The following is a 25,734-nucleotide window of genomic DNA, read 5'->3' on the forward strand; positions in this document are numbered from 1 at the left end:
CGACCTTTTCTTGACCCATCGTTTGTAACAGGAAGTGAGTTGTTTTGCCCACAAGATTTAGATTTTGCATGAGATGCTCTGGACAGAAGCTAGCTGAACTGCCAGGATCTAAAAAAGCATATGTCTGTATGACATGACTACCTTTAACAGACTTTATTTAAACTGGCAGAATGGAAAGCATTCTTTGAAGAGGAGGGCTCTCCAGAGGATTCTGGACTTAAACCATTGTTATCAATATGGAGGACAGTGGGATGATCTTTACCACACGTCCTACATGTCAAACGCTTAGCACAGTCTTTACTTATGTGCCCAGCACCTAAGCAACCAAAACACAGCCCTTTCTCCTTTAGAAAAAACATTTTGTCTCTGTGCTTCTTCCCCTGAAACTGTTGACACTCATCCAGTGTGTGTCGTTGAGTACAGCAGACACAAGATGGCTTTACTGTAAAGTCATGGTTTGTTGTGGTAATCAGCCTTTCCATGCTGTAGGTTTTATTCATGTTCGTGAGTGTAGCAGCAAAGCTGTTCCCTTTAATTTGTTTGATTGGTTGTGACTTCAGTCTGTTGTCAACCTTTGAGACGGGGATTGTTGACGTTACATTCTGAATGTCCCCAAATAAAGGATCCGAAAGAATTTTCACCTGCTTTTCAATAAATGCAACCAAATCTTGAAACCGAGCTCTGTGTTTAGAAGTTTCCAATATATCATATGCAAAGGCTCTCCATTTCTCTCTCTGTCATGATCCTGGGTCTTTTGACCCAGCATTTTAAATTTGCGTTTTTGATATTCATGGTCTATTTTGAAGTTCATTAGATTATCTAAGTTCATTTGTTTATTTAGATTCCCCTTGTGTTTTCTACCCCTGTGTATTAGTCTCCTTTTATGTGTTTTATGTGTTATGTGTTATGTGTTTCATGCTGCGTGCCTTATGTCATCAAGGTTATACTGTCTTGTCTGTGTCTCATGTTCCTGTTTTATTTTGAAGGTCTGTGTCCTATGTCAGCGTAGTCAACTTTGCTTCCTTGTCTCGTTATGTCAGATTAGTGTCTGCTGTTTCCCCATGTGTCTCCACTTCCCCTAATCACCTCCTGTGTACTTAAGTCCTCTGTTTTCAGTGTGTCATTGTCAGGTCGTCTGTGTTCATGCCATGTTTCATGTCTAGGTTTTTCTTGTTGTTTATTTAGTTCTCCCAGTTTAGGTTGATGTTAATTTACTTCAGTTTGCCTTGCCCTTTCTTTGTGCCCTTTTTACCAGCCTTATTAAACGGCTCTCTTTTTGTTAACATTCAAGTTCTGTTCCCTGTTCCTTGGAGTCTGCGTTTTGGGTCCTTTTTTTCAATTCATACAGTCTGCCCCCGCCAGACTGTGACACTCTCATTTTATATGGCAACTTGCACAAAATGATTTTCATGTTCACTGGCATGTCCAGCTCCTGCATATACTGCAATGTTTTCATCTGCTTTATTTGCTGTACAGTGTCCTTGGGTGTTCTGAAAGGCGCTATTTTTAAATAGAATGCATTATCATTATTATCATTATTATTATTATAACACTCTCGCAAATTACAGGCTGATTTCTAAACTCCCCTTCATGTCAAAAACTTTTAGAGAAAATAGTGTTTCAGCAACTACAGACCCATTTAGAGATAAACGGTATAAGTGATAAATTCCAGTCTGGATTCAAACCGCGTCACAGTACGGAAACTGCCCTACTACGAGTTTTCAATGACCTCCTTCTAATTGCTGACTCTGGGCGCTCTGCGGTCTTAGTTCTATTAGATCTGACTTCAGCCTTTGACATGGTTGACCATGATATTCTTTTGGCAAGGTTAGAACATGTAGGCCTTAAAGGAAACATTTTCTCGCTTACACCAACTACACCAAATTTTAAAGACTAAACCTTACATACCACATAAAGATCTAGAGAAATTTATTCATGATTTCATCACTTCAAGACTTGATTATTATAATTCTCTTTACTTTGGCCTCCAAATTCCCCTCATTCAGCGATTGCAGTTGGTCCAAAATGCTGCAGCACGTCTCTTAATTGGCACTAGAAGGTATGATTCCATCACCCTTGTTCTAGCCAACTTACATTGGCTTCCTATTAAATATCGAATTGATTTTCAAATCTTATTGTTTATTCCTAAATAATGTGGCACCTGATTACTTAGTGCTCTCTTAGGGCTATACAGACAGAGGAGATCAGCTATGACCATCGGGCCAACTGCTATTAGTGCAACCTAGGTCTCAGCTGAAGACCAGAGGAGACCGTGCCTTTGCCATTGCTGGACCCAAATTATGGAATAATCTACGTCTTGACATCCGCGCATCAGATTCTGTTCAATCCCTTAAATCACGTCTAAAAAAGCACTTGTTTAACCTTGATCTCTCCTAATGAGAGATCAAAACTGTAATTTATATTTTATATCATGATTTTTATCTGTATCATCGTTTTACTGGAAAGCACTTTGGTGTACTTTGGTCTTTAAGTGTGCTATATAAATAAATTTGATATGATATGATACAATGTGTGTGTGTGTGTGTGTGTGTGTGTGTGTGTGTGTGTGGGGTGGGGGTGGGGGGCACTGCAAGACCTTACCATCACCGGGCTGTAAAGCAATAAACCAATATTTACGTTATCTGGGGTCAAAAAGAACAAGGTTTGTTCTCCTTGCCACCACACACACCCCACAACCCTGTATCGTGATTGCGGATGCCATGCAGGTGTGTCCGCATGGCACCGCAGACCACGCCCCACCACAGTGGTTTTATAAAGAGCTGATATATTTTCCATTCTGCCTATTATTAATAATGAAGCATGTTATTAAAGAAGCATTAATAATACTGGAGCTGTTAACACACACGCACACACACATGTGAGCAGAAAAAGTATCTTTATTCAAATGCAGGTTGAAACCTCAGGACCAGCCACACCTTCTTCAAACTGTGAGACGAAGAATAAAAGTTAGTAAAAGTTCAAAGTTGGTCCTTTTCATTGATGCTGTGAACATGAACGTGTGTGAAAGGTGTACGTGTGTGTTATTACAGCTTCTTACCTGCAGCTCACGAGACAAACATGTATTGGGTCTCAGCCTGGTCACCTGACAGAAACATGGTAGAAAAACATGAAAGTGTCATTTCTCTGTGTCCCACTGATGGAAACATCAGCTTGTATGAACTGTTCAGTCTGATGGATCCTCTGAAGTGTGTCAGTGTGCTGTTGGAGTAAAGCTTAGCTAGACTTGGACCTGGTTGGTAGTAGTCATAGATCTTGACCACGGCTGGCTTCAGGTTGTCCACTGGGAGCTCCTGGATGATGTCTAAGCTGTGGTTGATGGGCGTGTCCTTTGATAACTGGACGAGATAGAAACAATCGCAGACACAGTTTGTACCAAAGATCATCATCTGGTGTCCCCACAGTGACTTTCACTTACCTCCTCTAAGTACACCAGAACATGATCCTCCTTTTGTTCAACACGACTCACCAGGAGGCCATGTTTGAGCTGTGAGGAGATGACATCATCTTTATTATTATCATCACAATTATCACATGAGATACACTCGTTGGTAGAATCTGTCTAATTACTCACACTCTTCAAAGACTCGGGGTCTGGGGAAAATCCAGAGAGCATTTTGATGTCCAGGATCACCATGTTTGTAGTTTTCTCCTTTCCACTGTACCTGTGTTTGAACAGTGTGATTATACTGACCTGTTTGCACACTTGCTTTTCATCTACCAGCAGTTCCTCCACACGGGTAAAGAGCACTCCTCTAACCTGTCACATACTTACAGTGATTGTATTTGCACAGTGAATTTGGGTCTAGCAGATTCACTGGTGGTGTTGACCTCTAGTTGGACTTTCACACTGAGAGTGGTGACATCAGCAGGTGTTGGGATGTTGTAGGTGGCAGAAATCTGGGAAACACACTTGGGTCACGTGTGGAACAGAACTAATCACACCTCAGTGCACCCTGCTGTCACTGCTCTACACCATGACACATATTTGCACACATACTTTTATATTCATACCTATATGTCTATATTCATCTTAATATGAGTATCTCTGTTATAGCTACACTCATTTTATACGAGTGCTTGATGTTTGTTGTATATTTGCTGCCATGACAACTCATTTTCCCTCTGGTATAAATAGTTTCCCTGATTCTGATACAGACAGAAAGTTCATTTATTTTTGCTCAGTTCTCTAATTTAGTTTAAAATAGCATTGTACTCTCTACAGTTATTACTGTCAGGTCTAATGTCTTTATTGTGTATGAAAATACATGTGCAAGATGAGCTTTACATGTGGAAATGCTAATGCTCTCTAAAGTTTTATAAGTAAAAAGAAAAAGAAGAAACCCTTTCTCTGACATCAACCAGGAGCTTGTCACATGATGCTGTCACTGACCTGCACTGAAGCACATGCAGTGCCCTTCACCTCCAGGCTGTATTTTCCTGACACGTCCTGCAGCGCCTCCTCCTGGTAGAGCAGTTTGTTGCTCTGATTTACATCAAATGTCAGCTGACTGCTGGGAGCCTGAACTGTCACTGTGCTCCAACCTTCAGGACTGAACACCAGAGTGGAGTAGAGAGCCAGAGCCTGAAGAGCCACCACCGTGTCCTACAGGATGGATGCATTGTGGTTAACACGCACACAGCATATGTCTCCATATTACATGGGCTTAAGTGGAATAGACATTAAGTTAAAACCACCTGTGTCACTTTGAAACCCTCTCACAAAAGAGATCCTTAATCTCAAGTTTTCCAAATTTCACTTCCTGGTTAAATAAACGTTAAACAGGTTAAAATATCTTTAACTGAGAATTATCAAAGTATAGAAATTACAGGTATAAACTTGCAGGTGATCTGTTATTTACAGGCTGTTACGTGTAGTTGGTGTACAGAAGTCTGAGGTAACATTGCTATTCTGTTAAAACAATGAATTTTTAGACAAAACTTAAATGTCATATTCTAACTAAAGAATAAAAACATCCCTGCCTGGCTAAAACAAATCTGTTTTACATATCTGATAGAAAAATGAAAGCTTCAGTATTATTTCTTCTGTCTCTGATTTTGTCTAAGACTGTATATGAACTCAAAGATGAGCTTCATGCTGTTCGGGTGGTGTAGTACCTGAGTGGAGGAGAAGCCTCCGTAATAGTTCTGCTGCCCAGTCAGCCACCTGATAATACCAGAGGCATATCCCAGATCCTCAGCAGTCGGGGAGGCGCTGAGTTTGGCCAACAGCACATAAGAACTGATCTCCACTGACAGGGAGGCTGATGTTTCTGCTGCTGTCTGAGACCAGTAGAGGAAACCTCCTACAAACACAATAACAGTCACAGTGATGCTAATAAAGCCTGAATGATGTCCTGCTAAAGGATGACTGACCTTCTCTCACTGCAACTGTGTCTAAGTGCTGCAGAAGGTGAGCTCGGGTCTCCACGTCTCCTGCCAGAGTGAACACATAGGCCAGCAGAGCTGTAGTGTAGGTGTTGCTCAGGTCACTGAGAGACTCCTTGAGACAAGCCAGGCTCTTGTTCATCACAGGATCCTTTAAAACATCACAACAAAGAACTTCAATGGAAAAACAGAAATCTTCTTTCATTAAACCCAGTATGAGAAGAATAGGAGGCAGTATTCCTGATTTAGTCACTCAAAACATCAGCATGATAATAGAAAGTGGCAGATGTGGGAAAACACAGCAATTAGAGGAAAGTACAGATCAAGCAAAGAGTGGAGCAATCTTCTAGTAGTATTTACAATATAAAGAACATATTGAATAAACACAGTACAGGTTGGGTGGTGATACAAGTTCTTGCTGGTGAGAGTTCAGGTATGTGGATGACACCTGGGTGGAAATCAATTCTCAGGATGTTCCACAATTCACAGATCACATTAACTCGGTGGACCGACACATCAAATTCACCAGGGAGGATATGAAAAGTGTCAGGTTAGCCTTCTTAGACTGTGAGATTTCCATCAGTAATGGGGGACATTTAAAAGCTGATGTGTACCGTAAGCCTAAGCTCCAGCCGATCCAGGAGAGAAGGACAACTGCTACCTAAGTGAAAACCTGTAGTGATCCCGTACGTGTCAGAAGTATCAGAACAGCTGAGGTGCATTTTTTTCTAAACACTGTGTCTCTGTGGCTTTTAAACCCCAAAACACGCTGCGGCAAAAATTGGTCCACCCTGACACAAACAGAGTAACATAGTGTACGCTGTTAAGTTCCAGGAGGATTGCCAGGATCTATACAACGGGGAAATCGAACAACCTCTGGCTAAGAGGATAGCACAACACAGAAGAGCTACCTCGTCAGGCCAGGACTCTGCAGTCTATTCACACCTACAGGCCAGTGGACACTATTTCAAGGATGAGGATGTACACATCCTGGACAGGGAGGAACGCTGGTTTGAGTGTGGGGTCAAGGAGGCCATTTACGTGAAAAAGGAAAGACCATCTCTGAATCGAGGGGGCCTAAGGGTACATCTTTCGCCATCTTATAATGATGTGATTGCAGCCATTCCCCAACTCTCTGTGAATGGTACTCATGGCCATTGATCAGTGGTCTTTGATCAGTGGGTTTTGGTCAGTGGCTGTTGATCAGTGGTCATGGGAATTTGCATAATTACGATTAAGGAACTGACCTCCCAGCCCATTGTTCCTTCAGTGGGCTGGTTTCAGTCATTATGCAAATGTACTGTTTATAAGATTTGGGGAAACCTGCAGTCAGCTGAGACTGAAGAAGTCACTTGGATGAATGACGAAACGTTTCTCCGACTGAAAACGTCCAGATGAACAGAATCAACTTTTTGGGGTACATGTAATATACATATTAGATTGTATATTATATTGTTGGTTTATACACTTTTGTGTATGTATGTATATATGCATACCGGCTCGGACGTCGCCCGGATCAACTATTGGAACAAGAAGGCATTGGTGGGCAAGAGATGAAAATAGGCTGTTGTTGGAATGCTACTATACAAGTAACCCTGGCGGAAGGGGTTACATGAATAGGATGAGGGACCTATGGAATCTTCAACACCCATCATCCACATTGACGGCAAAACAACTAATAGCTCAGTGTTCCAACATTCGAAAGAAGGGTATTGCTCTCACAGCTAGAGATTGACGAGGTACAACACAAATGCTACGGCAAGGGGGAGCCAGGACGACAGGTCAGGGGGGAGATGTCATCACCTCCACCCGAGATTTGTACTCGGGTACCCAAGTGCTATAGTGCGAGAGGAACTGACCTGAAAGGTAAGATCATGGCAAAACTTGAAACTATTTATCGAGACTAACAAGAAGATCTAAAGTACTGCAGCAGTGATCAGAGAGATGCTTGGCTACAGGTTGAACAGCCACAAGGATAAGGAGACTAGAGGCTAAGATCAAGGAGGGAGGTTAGCCAACTATCAGAGCTGCAGAAAGGTGTGACAAAGACGGTGCCCAAGAAGAAGTATAGCAAGCTGTCCATGGAAACTGCCAAGCAACGACTAACAGCCTTGGGCAGCACCTTGCCATACACTAGTATGGCTCACGTCTACTGCTGGAAGAAGCTGACTGCACTCCATGAGCGTCTGGCAGCACAAATGAACCAGCTGTTAGTTGAAACACCCAGAATGGCTAACTGTAGGGCGGACAGTCCTGAAGGGATCGGTCCCATCCAACTAGGCCGGACAGTCTTGAAGGGATCGGTCCCATCGGTCCCATCCAACTACTGACCAATAACCTGCCTCAGTACCACATGGAAGCTCCTGTCAGGCATCATAGTGGCTAAGATGAACAGACACATGTTCCTGTGCCCCACTCATTGGCAAGAATACCAGAGGTGCACAACACCAGCTACTTGTAACAATCAGCCGAGACTGCCTGGATTGATTACAAGAGGGTCTATGACTTAATGCCCCACAGCTGAATCCTGGAATGCCTAGACCTGTACAAGATCAACAGGACTCTAAGAGCCTTTACCAACAACTCAATAGGGATGTGGCATACAACACTAGAGGCCAACTTCAAGCCCATAGCACAATCACCATCTACCAAGGAGATGCTCTGCCCTTACGGATACTGACTACAGAATGGAGCAGTTGTCAGCCATCTCCTGTACATGAATGACATCAAGCTGTATGTCAAGAGTGAACGAGACATCAATTCACTGATCCACACAACCAGGATATACAGCAACGACATTGGAATGTCATTTGGACTGGAGAAATGTAGTCCGATGATAACAAAGAGTGAGAACTGAGGGAATCGAACTACCAGAAGGCAACATTGCAGACATAGAGGACAGCTACAAGTACTTGGGGATCCAACAGGTAAATGGGAACCACAAAGAGGCTGCTGGGAAAGCTGCTACCACCAAGTACCTGCAGAGGGTCAGGCAAATCCTGAGGAGTCAGCAGAATGTTAGGACAGGATCCGGCCTATCAAAACCTACAGCCTGCCCGTCATCAGGTACCCTGCTGCCATTAACAAACACCAGAATAAACACCCCGAGGCTGCTTTTATTGTTGCTGGCGACTTCAACCACACCAACTTAAAGACAGTCCTCCCCAGATTCCACCAACATGTCTCCTGCCACACCAGAGGAGACAAGACTTTAGACCATGTTTATTCCAACTTGGCTGGAGCCTACAAAGCAACACCCCTCCCCAACATTGGACAATCGGACCATCTCTCCCTGTTCCTCACACCTAGGTATTCACCACTCATCCAACGTGTGAAACCTGCTGTGAGGACAATTAAAGTGTGGCCAGAGGGGAAGGACGCAGTGCTCCAGGACAGATTTAAAAACACAGACTGGAATATGTTCACCCACATAGACCTGGATCAGTATGCCTCATCTGTACTGGATTACATCTCCAAAACCACAGACAGTGTCACCACCCAGAAACAGATCACCATGTACCCCAACCAGAAGCCTTGGATGAACCGGGATGTTCGTCTCCTCCTGAAGGCCCGCAACACCGCCTTTAGGTCAGGAGATGCACACGCCTACAGTACAGCCAGGGCTAATCTAAAGAAGGGCATCAAAAAAGCCAAACACCATTACAAAAAGAAGGTAGAAGAACACTTCTCCAACTCCAACCCCCGACGCATGTGGCAAGGACTCCAGACCATTACAGACTACAGGACCACCAAACCCTCCCCCACATCCTATGATGCCTCCTTCCTCAACGAGCTCAACAACTTTTATGCTCGTTTTGAGCGAGGGAACCCCACAACCACAACCAAAACAGACACGACGCCAGACCACCAACCTCTGACTCTCTCCCCCACCGATGTAGGAGCGGTGCTGAGCAGGATCAATGTCCACAAGGCTGCAGGTCCTGATGGCATCCCCGGGCGTGTTCTCAGAGCGTGTTCTGGGGAGCTTGCAGGAGTGCTCACAGACATATTCAATCTGTCCTTGGCCCACGCTGTGGTACCGGCCTGCTTCAAATCCACCTCCATCGTCCCGATACCCAAAAACTCCAACCCATCTAGCCTCAATGACTACCGCCCAGTAGCACTCACCCCCATCATCACTAAGTGCTTAGAGCAGCTGGTCTTAGCACACTTCAAATCCTGTCTCCCCCCCACCCTGGACCCCCACCAATTCGCATACCGCCAGAACAGGAGCACAGAGGATGCAGTCTCCATCGCACTGCACTCTGTCCTCTCACACCTGGACAACAACAACACCTACGCCAGAATGCTGTTTATAGACTTCAGTTCAGCGTTCAATACAATCCACCCCTCACAACTCATCAGGAAACTGACAGACCTGGGCATCAGTTCCCTCATCTGCAAATGGTTACTGGACTTCCTGACCAACCGCCCCCAACATGTCCGGCTGGATAACCGCTGCTTATCTACAATCACAATGAACACCGGTGTACCACAAGGCTGTGTGATGAGCCCTTTCCTCTACTCCCTCTTCACCCACGACTGCAGACCTGCTGATGGTTCCAACACCATCATTAAGTTTGCAGATGACACCACGGTGATTGGCCTCATCAGTGACAACGATGAGACTGCCTACAGGGAGGAGGTGGATCGTCTGGCTGAGTGGTGCGACACAAACAACCTGCTGCTTAACACTGAGAAGACCAAGGAGCTCATCGTGGACTACAGGAGGAATGCTGGCCCACATCCACCCATCCACATTAAGGGGACGGCTGTGGAGCATGTGAACAGCTTCAAGTTCCTGGGAGTCCACATCTCCGAGGATCTCATCTGGACGACCAACTGCTCCAAGCTGGTCAAGAAGGCTCACCAGCGCCTCTTCTTCTTGAGGACTCTGAGGAAGAACCACCTGTCCTCAGACATCCTGGTGAACTTCTATTGCTGCACCATCGAGATCATCCTGACCAACTGTATAACAGTCTGGTACGGGAACTGCTCTGCCTCGGACCGGAAGGCGTTGCAGAGGGTCGTGAAAACTGCCCAGCGCATCGCTGGAGCACCACTTCCTGCCATAAAGGACATCTACAGGAAGCGGTGTCTGAAAAGGGCTGGGAAAATCATCAAAGACTCCAGTGACCCATCACATGGACTCTTCACCCTCCTGCCCTCTGGGAGGCGCTACAGGGGCCTCCGGACTAAGACCACCAGGTACCAGAACAGCTTCTTTCCTACAGCTGTCAGACTCCTGAACTCTGCCTCCTGACATCTGACCCACGTTAAACTCATGGACTGAACATACACACACCCACAACCACCTACACACACACACACACACACAATGGACAACTGTACCCTCAAACACACAATAATAACATGGACTGAACCACCACTCACAACCACTAGCACTTTATACAGCCTCTGTAGAAATTATCTACATATCCCACTTATCTTAACTGCACTACTGTATAGTTCTGTGTAAATAATCATTCTGTACATACGATAATTTTTAATCCTACAACTGTTCATAAATTGCATAGTTCACATTTCTGTATAACTGTATATCTCATATTTCTGTATAGTTTTTTATTACATATTCTTTATAGTTTTTCATATTTATATCCTGTTCATAGCCTGTACATAGCTTGTACTCACTACAGCCTGTACATACTTATAGTTATAGCATATTCATAACATACTTCATACCGTGTACATTATAACATACCATAATAGACCCATTTCTGTAATATACTTACATATCTATATTATTGCTAATATATATTGTAATATATCTATATCATGGCTAAAGCACTTCTGGATGGATGCAAACTGCATTTTGTTGCCCTGTACCTGTGCATGTGCAATGACAATAAAGTTGAATTCTATTCTATTCTATTCTATTCTATTCTATTCTAATAAGCTGGCAAAAGGAGGAGAACATGCATGGAGGATTTCACCCCAAGTCCCGCGTGCTAAATGGAAGGAAGAAGGCCGGGGACTGGTGAGTGTCAGCACCACATTCCATGATGAAACAACGAATATCCACGAGTATGAGGAAGATGGCCCCCAACCGACCATGTGCTCAGTGAATACCTCAGGCAGCAGAAACTCAAGAAAGAGGAGGACGGCGAGGAACCATCATGGAAGGACAGGCCCCTGCACGGTATGTACCACCGGCAGATAGAGGAAGTAGATGATACCCAGAAATCCTACCAGTGGCTGGACAAAGCTGGACTGAAAGACAGCACAGAGGCACTAATCATAGCAGCACAGGAACAAGCTCTGAGCACAAGATCTATCACATCAGGCAAGACCCCAGGTGCAGGCTGTGTAAAGATGCCCCTGAGACAATCCAGCACATAACAGCAGGGTGCAAGATGCTAACAGGCAAGGCATACATGGAAGGCCATAACCAAGTGGCCGACATAGTATACAGAAGAATCTTTGCTGAGTATGGACCCAAGGTCAAAATGGGAGGCGCTCCCTAGAGTGGTGGAGAATGACCGAGCTAAGATCCTGTGGGACTTCCAGATATAGACAGACAAAATGGTGGTGGCTAACCAACCGGACATAGTGGTGGTAGACAAACAGAAGAAGACAGCCGCCGTGATTGATGTAGCAGTTCCGAACGACAACAACATCAGGAAGTAGGGACAGGAGAAGCTCGAGAAATACTAAGGGCTCAGAGAAGAGCTCGGGAAGATGTGGAGGGTGACGGTAATGGTAACTTGATGCATGCTCCATATAAGAGTGCCAATAGAAATAGCAAAGGTGAGCTGTGTCACCTGGTGATGTTGGCTGGTAGTGAGACCTGCTTATGTGTAGGGACTGCTGGTTGAACCTAACTCCATGGCTCAGCAGGACAAACTCTACTGCTTTTTTTGTTAAATACCTTGATATTCTTCGAGTCTACTCACATGTTGGGATGTATTCATTTCCAAGAAGGCAGCAGTAACGTACGCACTGAGAGTCACTTCATCAGATACACCACCCTGTCAACAGAAGACATCATTGACACTTATCATCACTGCACCAACATTCAGGGATATGAAGTCATGAAAATGATTTTTAGCTGCATGTGGTTTTAGTATCATGAATGTCTTGATGCATGTTCAAACATCCAGCTAAAGAGATGAACAGGAAGTTGATTTTGTTCATCTGGACATTGTATTTCCAGTGAGATGGATGTTTCTTCACCTCGGGTTTCCCCAACCTTATAAACAGTTTGTGTAGTCATCTACTAATCAGAAGGCTGATGGTTTGATTCCCCGCTGCTCCAGCCTGCATGCCAAATATTTGTGGGCAAGATACTAATCCCAAGTTGGTCTCTAGTGCATACTTTGTATTTTGTATAAATATGTGTGAATGCTACATAGAAGGCAGTGCTGGTGTGAATGGAGCAAGATGTATGGAAATTATTTCTTAAATAAAATAATAGAATGTACTGGTGTGAGCTATTACAGTATTTAATACAGTGTTTTCCATGTATGCATGACATTATTAATAAAGTTTGTTAAAGTTCGTCCACACTGGAGGCTGTTTCCACAGTCTAACAGCAAAAAACTGCAGGTTACCTTCATTCTGTTGTTGAAGAGTTTCCCAGACTTTTCAAAACAGCCATTTTCTTGTTGTCTATGTTGCAGCCAGGACTTAGACTCTTCGATCTTTCTGGGATCAATATAGACGAAAGACTGAGCTTTGGCAAAACTTCTTACCACAAACGCAGTCAGCCTGACAAAAAGAAAACAACACTTACACGTCTTACAACGATGGAAATGTTTGGCTGTGAGGTCACATTAAGAGAAAGAAATACTGATCATTTTGAAAATAAAGTTGAAATTTCAAGATTAAATTTGAAAAAAGCCAAAATGTGAGCGAGTTATTTCAGGACAAACTGCCACGGCTGCTTTACCCTCTGAATTAGTGAAATCCTACTTCAGACTCAGTTTTAGTAACAAGGAAGGAACTGATGTCACTTGTAGCAATAAAAACCGTGTGGCAGTAAGTATAAGTACACTGAAAAGCAGAAAGTGGTGCAGAAATCTGCATGTGGTTAGATTTGTATAAAAGGAAATAGCTGCTAATGCACAGATGCAAGGATACCGATGGTTACACGCTCGTGGAATAAAGAGGATCTATGCTGTATCACAGGAAGACTGATTTATTTCACTACAGCTACACAAGGCATTTTCTACAGGGTATAGCAGTCGTTTGAAACAACAACTGTAATCATTTTAACTGTTTTCTTAGATTTGAATTTGACTTTTTTCACAAAACAGTATTAAGACTTTATTATTGAAATAGTATTTAGACTTTTTTTTTAAGTAGAATTACAACTTTAATCTTTAAAATTTGACTTTATTCTAATAATGATCAATAACATTTTTTATGTGGCTCTAATGCTCCTTCCTACCTACTAAATTACACAGTATTAACCAAAAGTTTTTAGCATAGTCAAAGGATTAAATGGAGAATTATTTAAAGTATTAGAGGTAGACATGTTTATGTTATTAATGCTCTCTGGTTTATGACATGTTTGATCAGTGATGTTCTCACCAAGTGTTTCCTGGTCCTGTTCCAAATGTGGTGTAAGCACCATCAGCACTTTTGTAGTTGAGCTGTCTTTGGTATCCTGTAATAACAGAGACACAATGATCGAGACATTGTTGCTATGGTGATGATTGGACTCCATTTGTTTATGGATCTGCATGTGTACATCAAGATTTGGGAAATTCTACGACTCTTGCTGACAGATGAGGAAAATGACACATTTGACCCAAAACTGTGGCTAATGTTCTGCCTCATGTCGGCTTGTTTCTTGAACCGTGTGTGTTGAAGTGATTCAAATGATTTCCTTCTTAGAGGAAACAATAAAAACTTGCCACTGGTGAGGAAGTTAGTAGCTTTTTCCATGATGGCTGTGGTGAGCTGCTGTGTGCCTTTCAGGTAGTGGAGGATGTAGATGTTGGGGGCCAGGAGAGCCATGTTCTGCTCCCCACATCCATACGGCATCTGCAGCAATCCATCCAGGTTCTTCAGAGCCCGGCCGAGGATGTCACCTGATCAAAAACACTGATTCACTAAAACTAACAGAACTAGTGTAAAACAACTTTGTATTATTGGGCAAAGATAACCTGAATAATTTCAATATGCAATTTTAAATGATGATTTCATTTGCTGAGCGAAAAAACATCCAAACTGAAAATCGTAGATTGACTGTGATTAACCAAATATTTCTGAGAAGACTGAGTTTCATTTCACCAACCAGACCCAGACCTGATTAAGGCCAAACCTGCTGGATCAAGAAATCACTCAAGTACAATCTGTTTGACAAAGGGAAGCAGGCTAAAAGAAACACGTCGTTGCCATGATTGAAAGAAATTCAAAAATAGGCGAGAAGTCTTGACATCTATCAGTTTGGACAGGGTTAAAAACAATTTCTACAGCTTTGGAGCGCCAGTGCAGCATGTTGGAACCCATTATCCACAAACTGAGGAAACTAGAAAAGATGTGGCTGAAATTACTCCATTAGCACATCAACGACTCACTGAAAAAGTCAAACGAATCCCAACAACACCCAGAACTGAAGGCCTTGCCTTCCTCTGTAAAGGTCAGAGTTTACGATTCAACAATACAAAGGAGACGGGGCAAAAACAGCATTCATGGACAAAACCACTGCTGACCAAAAAGAACACAAAAGCTTATCTCACATTTGCCAAAAAACATCTCCATGCTCCACAAGATATTTGGAAGAATATTATATGGACTGAAGAGAAAAAGTTTTGAGTTTTGTTGCATTTGGCTTAAAAGTGACGCATCATTTCATAGAAAGAACATCACATCATACTAACAGTGGTAGCAGTGTGATGCTCTGGGGCTATGAGGCGTAGGGGTGTCTGTGGCTCAGCTGCAGGGGAGGGGTGGGGCATTGGGTTCAGGTGGTTAGCGACGGAGGAGTCTGGTTAAGGCAGCTGGTGCCCAGTGTTAAATCATGCCTCTGCTGTTTCAGTAGCACGCCACGACCTGGAGGGAAGAACTCTCTACCAGGAGAATGTCCAGCTATCAGTTTGTGCCTTAAATCTCAAACTTGGGCAATTAACCCTCTGGGGTCAGGGTATAATTGGCTGTTTTTGACTACTCTTGATTTTACCTCTATATTTCAGCTTTAAAAACTGTTTGTCTTGCCTTGTTTGGTATCGTTACTTTCAGCACAACTTCAAATATCTGAAATTTGAGTGATTTTTTTCATTTTGGCATACTATATTAGCACAATTGATCTAAATTCAGACAAAAAATTCAAAATCCGAGTAGAAAAAAGTTATGTTTTTTACTGTAAAACCCACAAACATGTTTAACGAATCATTTTCATAACTTGAAATGCAAATAAAAGTTGTACATTTCTAAAAATTATGCACAAGTTTTGCAAACAACAAAGTTATATGATACTATTTACCTAAAATTGCAGCCAAGGCCTCAGGCGTTTTTTATATAACCATTTAAATCTATTTACAGAACAATCAGGTGTTCTGCATCAAATAAGAAGGCACAGAAATTATTTGTGCCAGTCCAAAAAAATAGTTTGTGTTCAGTATAAGACAGAGGAGAACAGCACAGGCCTAAACCCTGCAGGTCTGACAGCACAGCCCGTTCTCAGTCCCGAGGCGTAACATGCTGACGTTTTGTCACATCCCGCGGCGTTCCTGAGGAACACGAAAGGAGACCTTCAGCGTTCTTATGGTACGCGGCAGGTTATGGCTGAAATTCAGTGCAATGACGTTCCCGCGGTAATAGACGTTCCAGCCCTAAACTAATAAACTAATAAATGAAATCATCTTTTAAAAGCTGAATACGGTTTTTACTTTTACTTGAACATGATGTCTCTTATTTTCTGTTGTTTTAGTAATTTGCTATTTGCCTTTTTAACAAAGCTTTAACTTGCCATATTTTTATTTGGCTGAATCAAAATTGAGATGAAATCATGAGGTTTACCCAGGACTGATACAGAAGTGCGGGCAGATCCTTCTATCACATTCTCAGGCAGATGTATCTCTGCTTCCTCTGTCAGCGGGCTTCCTGTGTACAGACACAACAAAAGTCCAATCAGGAAGTCACGACTACAACAGAGTTACTGTTCAAAGTCACCAGGTGGCCTGATCTTCAGCACATATCGTTTCTTTTTCTGTGAAAGTAACAGGTGAAAATTTGGCACATTTTTATTAACATTATTACTTTAAAAAATAACATTTTATTTACACAATGCACTCCACTGCTTATTTAGGTCATTTGTTTATTTACATAATTTAACTGGTGTTGCTGATGGAAATCACACTGACCTTTTGGACAAAGAAGCCAGTTGTACGTCTTTGTCATCTCAGTTCCCTCAGCCTGAGGAAGAGGACGTGCAAAATTATCTTTAAAATGAGGAACAATTTAAATTTTATGAGTAAAAATGTTTTTCTGGTCTTGTATTTATGGTACTGACCTTCACTATGAGAGATTTGGTGACCACGTCGATGCGACCTCTGTCTGGTACGCTCACAACCTCATTATCACATGACACATGGGACGCTACGGCCTCAGCAGACACAGTCACATTCACAGCCCCTAAAAACAGCAGCACAGGTCACCTTCTTTATCTCTCCATTAAAATAAAGGTTACTGAGGTTATTTTATAGATTTTGTAGAAACTAGAAGGGAATGTGTTGGGACAAAAGGAGACAGTTAACTGTGATCACACTAGATCTAAATCTGGATCTCTAGATTTAATGTTGGTTCTAAATCGAAGGTAAGATAAATTATAATTGGAAATTTTACTGCATCAGGCATGAAAAACATGAGCTGAAAAAAAAAAACAGTCCAAAATGATGTCAGGGTTGATGCTGAGTCCTGCTGGAGGCCAAAGTACTGCAAATCATACTAATTAAGATTAAGAAGAAATAATTTACATGGCAATGCAACTGCAAACAGTCTGTTCTAATGATACTGTCCAAGGGAAGCATGCATAATGTAAATAACTGATGAGAATTGAAAGGAAGGTTTCAAAATGACTTATAATTGGCTAAGACAGCTGCATTAAGTAAAGCATGAGGATGGAGGCAGCTGCTACCCTCAGACTGGAGGTATCAACGTTCTGCCCCACTCCCTACAACCCGCACGTTTAGCCTTCCAAACACAATAATAATGGATTGCATTTATATAGCGCTTTTCAAGGAACCCAAAGTGCTTTACAATTCCATTATTCATTCACTCTCACACACTGGTGGAGGCAAGCTACAGTTGTAGCAACAGCTGCCCTGGGGCAGACTGATAGAAGCGAGGCTGCCATATCGCGCCATCGGCCCTTCTGGCCAACACCAGTAGGCGGTAGAAGTGTCTTGGCCAAGGACACAACGACTAGGACAGAGAGACTAGGAATTGAACCGGCGATCTTCCGGTTACAGATGCGCTTCCCAACCCCCAGTGCCACAGTCCACAGAGTTTATATTCTTGGTTTACCTTGATTTGCAGCTGGATTTGACTGTCTACATGTCCTAGCTCTACACTGCACACTCACTGTTGTCTAATGCACATACAGCATTCTAAATTCCATGAATAAAGCTTATTGGGTCTCAGATTCACTCATTTCATTATGATAACTTATATTTCAACAGTATTTCTCACATAGTGTTTTTATAATTTCTCTTTAATGTTTTAATCTCCATTTATTCTATTTAGCCATCTTATGTGGATTCTTTTTACTTGAAGCTGCTTTTAAGTCACTTCCTGCTCTGGGTCCTGCACTTGGGTCGTACTCAGCCTGCCACACACGGTTTCCTGGCAGTGTGGAGGACCAAAGCCTGATTCTCACCTAAGGCTGTTGGGATCATGGTCCACCTGAGGGTCTTGCGCTCGTTGGCACACAAACAGGATGTGTACAGATCACCAGAGAGAGGCGTGAGGGTGTAATCTGAGGACGGCCCAGGAGTGACAGTAACCTGTACGAGGAACACAGACATTATATTTTAAACTAGCTCAACAATCTCATGGCTACATTTAAACCTGAGTTCAAATGTGAAGACATTTTTTAAGCATCTAAATGAATGCACAAGTCTGATGTTATGAACTCATGATCAAAGTAGACCTTCATTTTACTTGGATACTTTAATCACTCCCTTCCTAATCGTTTCCCTCCATCTGTTTTCTTACAGCTTCCACACTAAACCCTGTTCTACAAGGTGCATGAGCGCACAAAGAAAGCTAGAGGAGGGTTGGTAGTGTAAAGACATTTGATTGTGCAATCCTGTTGTCAGTGCTTGCAGGTGAGCTTGTAGGTGTTGGTGAGCAGGGGCCCTTCAAGAACGGCCTGCATCCTGCATGGTTATATTGCCAAAGAAAAATATATTTTCTATTATATTTTAATAACTATGATATAAATTTAGCTCAGAAAGTAATGTTTTCAGTATGGTTTTCCTTGGCTATGAACAGAAATGTATTTAAACACTTTAATCATTCATTACCATGATGCAGCTGGTCAGGTAGTTAAAGACAGTCGCCTTCAGTTCAAAGTGCTCCCCCCGGATGATGGAGTAGGGCATGGTGAGTTCAAGGAAGAAAGGTTGGAAGACTTTCATTTCTTTACGAGGAGCCAAACCAAAACCCTGAGAGGACAAACAGAAAGCCTCCGTCTCCCAGGTGGTGATGGTGTCTGGGACAGTCAGGGGCACGCCCCTTTTTCCATCATCTCTGAAGTAGCACATACACACAAACATATTCTATAACATAATCAAACATGTTTTTATGTCTGTAAATTACTTGTATAACAGTATAGTTACATCCTGCAGTGTGAATTTCTTGTATATGTTGCACTGACAAAGTAAAAGAGCTCCACGGTGCTGAAGAAATAATATATCCCACAAAAACAAAGCACAACTTTAAATATGAGAAAACATCGGCCTGAAGCATCAAAACATGCTTAAGAAACAATTATTCTATTTTCATATTTTTCATGTGTGCAAAGACACATCAGAAAGTTCACATGGGTTTCTAAATGTGATCGTATAAACTTTTTAAAAATGTAATATGCACCAGATCTCTTCACAAGAGATACTTACCCAACTTCCACCAGATCCCAGATCCAAGTCTCAGGGAAGAAAAAGCGAACTGTCTCTATTGGTGCAGCTTCAGGAGGAAGATTCCCAGCAGATCCCAGACCAGGACTACTTTGTCGAACAGAATAATCCCTAAGATCCGGAACCATATCTAAAGAAAAAAAAGGAAAATAATTACCGGTTTTCTTTTTGGTGAATACAAAGAAAAATTGTATCGAAAACACAACGCAAACAAGCAAATGATTCACCGTAGTAGTAGACGTGATAATTTTCAATTGAGACATCATGGTAGACTTTTCCTTTGAACTTGACGCATGAAGGCAATCGAATAAGCAAGTTTGTTGCCATCTTCAGTCCGACTTTCTAGAAATTTCAGCAGCACACAAAGATCAGTAAAACCCTGTGTAACAATAAAAACTATTGCATTTACATTATGTTTGACTGACTCACAGGTATACATGTATTTTACCTGGAAAACTGCATAGGCATCATTTTGCCCTCGTCTGGGGTACGGCAAAACATATCTTTTTGGTCTCACATTAAGGCATTCTGTAGCATCTTCAACCTCATATGGGATACCTGAGGATTTCTTGAGTGGGAACAAGTCAAATATCTGAAAAGAAAAGTACTTTTCAGCAAAACCTCCAAACTTTTTTAGTCCTATGAAGTTTTGACTGATCTATCATGATCAATGTCACATTTGGTCCACATATTTGTTAAACTCTTACATGAAGTACTGGTGTAAATACTAGAACCGATTAGGTTCAACTGAAATGCTAGATTACCTAAGAAGGGTTCTTAAAAAATGAATAAATAAAAATGATCAAGTTAGCAGTAAGCCGAGACACAGATATGACATGTTGTAGTTGAGAAATCTGTTTTAAAAAAACTTACAGAAGTTGTAAAATTTCTCTATAAACTGTTCGTTCTTAGTGACTTATATGGCTACAGTAAGTGTTCTCCATTTGAAGCTGTCTCTGTAGCTCCTTTACCTCCTTTAAGTCTCACTTTTTCCAGGTTTTGCTGTATGTTTAACATCAACAAACACTAATGTATTTGAGCAGTTTTAATGTAAAGTTAAAGTCTTCTCAATAAAGTAGACACTGACTGGCAGGTGATACATTTACCTGACTGTCATCACAGACACATGCATTTGTAACCTTGTATTATTTCTATACTAGTTTGCTTTAAGACAAACTCAGCATTGAACTGTTTAAAACAGTTGAATGTACGCCTGCCCAAAGAATACTTATCAGTACCAGAGCGAAGGCGTGAGCTGTTGGTAACTTCTGACACTACGGGCTCTGGAAATAAGGGATGTGTCCACCTCACTGGTGTTAATATCAGCAGTTACCTTATCTGCATCCAGAGTCTTCCCAGGCTCCTTGATGAGAACGCTCTTGTCGATGGCGCTCACACCACACAGAGAACGTGGCAGGGCCGTCACCTGCATGTTGGTCTCTTCACCTGGGACGGCTGAAGACGGTGAAAACTCCACTGACACCTGACACACACAAAACACCCGTAGATGTTTAGTGACTGTGATGACTCCCCACTCACTGCTGGCTAAATGCGCTGCTTCACTGTGGTGAGTGACAAATCATGAGTCCCAGTGGGATGGCTGTACACTACATTGAACACTGTATGAACACTGTGTCAGTGTTAGATAGGTAGGACTTGCATCATCATTGAAAAAGGTGCTTGCATAAATGGGAGTGAGCGGGTCATGAGGTCATATAAAGAAGCACTTTGAGTCCTCAGGTAGAGTAGAAACAGCTGTGCAACAACCAGTATATGCTAGAAATCCTCAGGTGATTTAGCCAACTGAATTTGACTTTGATTTGAACACCAGAGCATGACTGCAGACACCAAACACACAGCACACCTCTAGAATTACACTCACCTTGTTGCTGAAGCATTTGTCAGTAGAGAAGTCAGCACTGTGGGCAATTACATCCTCACTTGGCAGGACGGCATAAGCCACAACCTGGAACTCTGGAGCCATCTCAGGAGACACTCTGACTTTATAGGACACCTGGCCCTCATTCACTGAAACACAGGTCCAAACATACATCCACAGATCAACAAAACAGACCAACGTCAATGCTTGGCTGTGGCATTTGTGGAAATATGGGAATTTTACCCGATCTATCTTGCACTTGAACCTGTTTTTGTCCTTGCATGGTGACAGCTCCTCTGGACAACACCTGGAAGACAGAAATCATTTAAAAACAAGAATGAACTAGCACTGATATCTGTGTACATCACTACCAGTGAAAAGTTTTGACACCTTTTAATTCAATGTGTTTTTTAATGTTTTTTTATGGCTTTGCTTTGGCTATTTCACATAACTGATAAAAACTAGTTTTCACAGCTATCAACACTTGCTTCTCTAATTTGAAGAGCTATCCAAAAACACTCAGAGATTTCATACAGTGTGAGAATGATGACAAGCGAGCGGACCGAGGGTATCAGTTAACTTATGACTTTCAGAAACTTTGGTCTTATTTTCATTTGGGGTGAGAGAATTCTGTGTTAACCAGTCTTTAACATCACGCAGACAGTTAAGCAAAGGCTGCAGTGGGACAGAGACATCCAGATTCAAGGGGAAGCAAATTTGGATGCCATCAGCATAACAATGAAAGGGAATGTTGTATTTCCTAAATATAGGAATAAAAATAAAAAAGGCAGCGTGTATGAGGAGAACAGAGCTGGACCCCAAACAGAGCCCTGTGGCACACCACAACACACAGGGGCAGAGGAAGAGGGGCATTGCCCAATAGCAACAGAACATGAGCTCTCTGACAGGTATGATTTAAACCATGATAAAACTGAGCCTTTAAGACCAACAACGTGTTTGAGTCTCCATAAGAGAATGTTGTGAACAACTGTGTCAAAGGCAGCAGTCAGATCTAAAAGGACTAAAACAACAGAACAACCTGAGTCTACAGTTAAAAGAAGATCATTAAAAACTCATAAAAGTGCAGTCTCAGGACGAGATTTAAAACCAGACTGGAATGCTTTACAAATGCCACAAACATCTAAAAAGCTCTGACGTTGCTTGAAAACAACTTTTTCCAAAATTTTGGACATAAAAGAGAATTTAGAAACTGGCCTGAAGTTAGAAAGAACATTAGGACCAAGATTTCTCTTCTTAATAATGCCTCTGATGTCTTTTATGTTGTGAGATTTGAAGATTCATGTGCTGAGGTGTTCTTTCTGTTCTCAAACCGATCTCCCTTTAGGGGCTCAGTCTGGGTGGGTCTTTTTTCTCCTAGTCTTTCCTCGTGTATTGTGTATTTCCATTGTTCTAATTCTTCTGACCTGTCGTCCCCACATGTTCTTCGCGTGTTCTCCTCACTGCAATAAACCACTGCGTGAGAGACACAAGTCATAATCACTCTCGTGATTCTTTTCCCCCTGGTTTCAGGGGTGTAACATATGTATGGCTGGAAGGGTAAGATGGCGCTGGACTGCTGGCAGCCTTTAACCCAATTTCCTTCTGGATCAATAAAGTTCATCAATCAATCAGTCAAAAGTGCAGGGGGAACACAGGAAAAGCATAATAACTATAATGAGGGCTAGAATACAAACAACTTTAACTGAGAGCAGAACCCAGATGACTAAAACTAAGAAGGCCTAAGAATTTAAATACTTAGCAGAGAGAGAACACTGAGGATATCATGAACAAAGGACTAAACACTGAGGCTAATTACTAAGCTGACAGAAAATGATAAGGGACAAAGTAAAGGGACCAGACACGGAGCCTGTGAAACCAGCTTCCACTTTGGATTCAGGAGACAGACACTATTTCTACTTTTAAGATTAGTCTTAAAATGTCCTTTTTGCTAAAGCATATAGTTTGGGCTGGATCAGTATTTATGCTGAAATAGATCGAGGCTGCTGGATTCTCATGATGGACTGAGAGTGTCTTCTTCAGTCATGATGGGTTTTACGACAGTAGTTTTTTAGCAAACACACAAAAGTCTGGTCATGTTCAACTTTGTAGTAAACCCAGAGATAACTCACCAGATAAATGACATCCACAGACCCTGGAGACTCTCCCACTATAGTGTAGTTTACTGATATGTCTTCTTCTGCGTCACAGGGCACTGCTTTATCGTTCGTCTGTACCTCTACAGAGCTGATTGTTTTAATATCAGGAGAGGACGGCTGGGACATGGATAAGGTGTGAAATCCCCTGTCATAGAATGCAGCTCTATATCCTGGGTAGTCCAGTGTTGGTGTCAGGCTTGCCTAGTTGAGGATAGGAAACAAAAATTTAAAAACTGATCTAAAAATAACATTGGTCAATGAGGCAGTCTTTATAAGCAAGGCAAAGGTGGAGGAAGATGAGTCATAAACTATTTCAGTATTGCCACTTTTTACTGTGAGAGGTATTTGGACATTTGCAGCCTATCAGAAACCAATTGTGGCTTCAGGCTGCTGTGATGGCTGCATTAAATTACACATTGTTTCAGTGTGTCAGCTCACATGGAGTTGGATATCCTGGTCAAAGTTATCAGTGCTGAAAGAAAATGAAGCCACACCGTTGCTGTCAGTTGTCAGATTTTGTAGTGAGCGTGGTTGCCACATTTCTCCCATGAACAGGTAGACCGATGCGTCACAAACTGGTGTATTATTGTGGTACACTGCTCTGACCTGTTGAAACACACAATGCTCTATCAATGGAAAATACAAATAACATAAGTGTGCTTTGTACGACAAACTCAGCTGAAAACAACATGTTAGGCTTACTTTTCCTTCCACATTAGATCCCCGTTCCCAAACCTTGGGCATGTTAATGAAAGACACTTTTCCAAGGACATAAGAAATCCTGATTCTCTTCTCTTGAGGGTGTGAAATACCTGAATGTAAAAACTTTCATGTTACAATCCCGTGAATCCCTTTTTGGTTAAATACACATTGATGTGTCATTTTAAAGGAATAACACAACTTACCTGTTCCCTCTTCTTCCACTTTGGCCCTGATATCCAGAACATCTTGAAGCACCTTTAGGTCAACTTTAGTAAAAATTGACATGTTGAAGGAAAAAGTTGCACAGCCAGTCTTGTCTGCCTGGAAAGAACAATAAAGAAAGAAAATGACTGCTGTGTGCGATACAAGAATAAACCAAAATTAGAATCAAATCTCATTCACAATCGAATCTATAAAATATATTAAAAGGGCCAACTATGAGATTTTATAGAATCATGGAAAATATGAGCTTCTCCAAAAGTTGATTCTGTTCATCTGGACGTAGCGTTTTGTGGGAGAAACGTTTCGTCACTCATCCAAGTGACTTCTTCAGTCTCAGCTGACTGCAGGTTTCCCCAAACCTTATAAACAGTACATTTGCATAATGACTGAAACCAGCCCACTGAAGGAACAATGGGCTGTGAGGTCAGTTCCTTAATCATAATTATGCAAATTCCCATGACCATTGATCAACAATCACTGACCAAAACCCACTGATCAAAGAACACTGATCAATGGCCATGAGTACCATTCACAGAGAGTTGGGGAATGGCTGCAATCACAGCATTGTAAGATGGCGAAAGATGTACCCTTAGGCCCCCTCCTCGATTCAGAGATGGTCTTTCCCTTTTCACGTAAATGGCCTCCTTGACTCCGCGCTCAAACCAGCGTTCCTCCCTGTCCAGGATGTGTACATCCTCATCCTTGAAAGAGTGTCCACTGGCCTGTAGGTGTAAATAAACTGCAGAGTCCTGGCCTGATGAGGTTGCTCTTCTGTGTTGTGCCATCCGCTTCGCTAGAGGTTGTTTGGTTTCCCCGATGTATAAATCCTGGCAATCCTCCTGGCACTTAACAGCGTACACTATGTTACTCTGTTTGTGTCGGGGGACCCGATCCTTGGGCTGGACCAGTTTTTGGCGCAGCGTATTTTGGGGTTTAAAAGCCACAGAGACCCGGTGTTTAGAAAAAATGCGTCTCAACTGTTCCGATACTCCTGACACATATGGGATCACTACAGGTTTTCGCCTGGGCGGCGGTTGTCCTTCTCTCCTGGATCGGCTGGAGCTTTCTTTAGGCGCCTTCCCAGCTTTGACAAAAGTCCAGCTGGGATAACCACATTTACTCAGGGCCTTCTTGATGTGCTGTTCTTCTGCCTCCCTGGCCGCTGTGTCAGTGGGGATGGTGTTCGCTCTGTGTTGTAGCGTTTCTTACTGGTGCACAAAATGTGCCGTGCATGTCACAGCGGAGGCTCTGCCGAACCCCTGAG

General features: G+C 42.4%; 1 protein-coding gene across 1 annotated transcript in view; it reads right to left on the reverse strand.

The window, feature by feature from the left end:
* Window positions 1–2,879: 2,879 nt before the first annotated feature.
* Window positions 2,880–25,734, reverse strand: part of LOC100701251 (alpha-2-macroglobulin) — a 43,137-nt gene continuing 20,282 nt past the window's right edge. Inside the window, exons 9-36 of the mRNA XM_025904904.1 lie at window positions 24,452–24,569; window positions 24,249–24,358; window positions 23,985–24,152; window positions 23,520–23,747; window positions 21,634–21,697; window positions 21,394–21,539; window positions 20,845–20,994; window positions 19,960–20,103; window positions 19,739–19,853; window positions 19,494–19,641; window positions 18,900–19,125; window positions 18,251–18,377; window positions 16,886–17,007; window positions 16,737–16,788; window positions 16,393–16,476; window positions 14,286–14,462; window positions 13,960–14,035; window positions 12,978–13,134; window positions 12,321–12,395; window positions 5,395–5,557; window positions 5,137–5,324; window positions 4,412–4,624; window positions 3,794–3,918; window positions 3,593–3,683; window positions 3,437–3,505; window positions 3,251–3,356; window positions 3,059–3,103; window positions 2,880–2,946 (exon numbers count right to left, since the gene is read on the reverse strand). Of these exons, the coding sequence (XP_025760689.1) occupies window positions 3,066–3,103; window positions 3,251–3,356; window positions 3,437–3,505; window positions 3,593–3,683; window positions 3,794–3,918; window positions 4,412–4,624; window positions 5,137–5,324; window positions 5,395–5,557; window positions 12,321–12,395; window positions 12,978–13,134; window positions 13,960–14,035; window positions 14,286–14,462; window positions 16,393–16,476; window positions 16,737–16,788; window positions 16,886–17,007; window positions 18,251–18,377; window positions 18,900–19,125; window positions 19,494–19,641; window positions 19,739–19,853; window positions 19,960–20,103; window positions 20,845–20,994; window positions 21,394–21,539; window positions 21,634–21,697; window positions 23,520–23,747; window positions 23,985–24,152; window positions 24,249–24,358; window positions 24,452–24,569 (3,480 nt within the window). The 3' untranslated portion in view covers window positions 2,880–2,946; window positions 3,059–3,065. The remainder of the gene's footprint in view (window positions 2,947–3,058; window positions 3,104–3,250; window positions 3,357–3,436; window positions 3,506–3,592; window positions 3,684–3,793; window positions 3,919–4,411; window positions 4,625–5,136; window positions 5,325–5,394; window positions 5,558–12,320; window positions 12,396–12,977; window positions 13,135–13,959; window positions 14,036–14,285; window positions 14,463–16,392; window positions 16,477–16,736; window positions 16,789–16,885; window positions 17,008–18,250; window positions 18,378–18,899; window positions 19,126–19,493; window positions 19,642–19,738; window positions 19,854–19,959; window positions 20,104–20,844; window positions 20,995–21,393; window positions 21,540–21,633; window positions 21,698–23,519; window positions 23,748–23,984; window positions 24,153–24,248; window positions 24,359–24,451; window positions 24,570–25,734) is intronic.

The sequence above is a fragment of the Oreochromis niloticus genome, unplaced genomic scaffold (assembly GCF_001858045.2).
Source record: "Oreochromis niloticus isolate F11D_XX unplaced genomic scaffold, O_niloticus_UMD_NMBU tig00007510_pilon, whole genome shotgun sequence".
NCBI lineage: Eukaryota > Metazoa > Chordata > Actinopteri > Cichliformes > Cichlidae > Oreochromis > Oreochromis niloticus.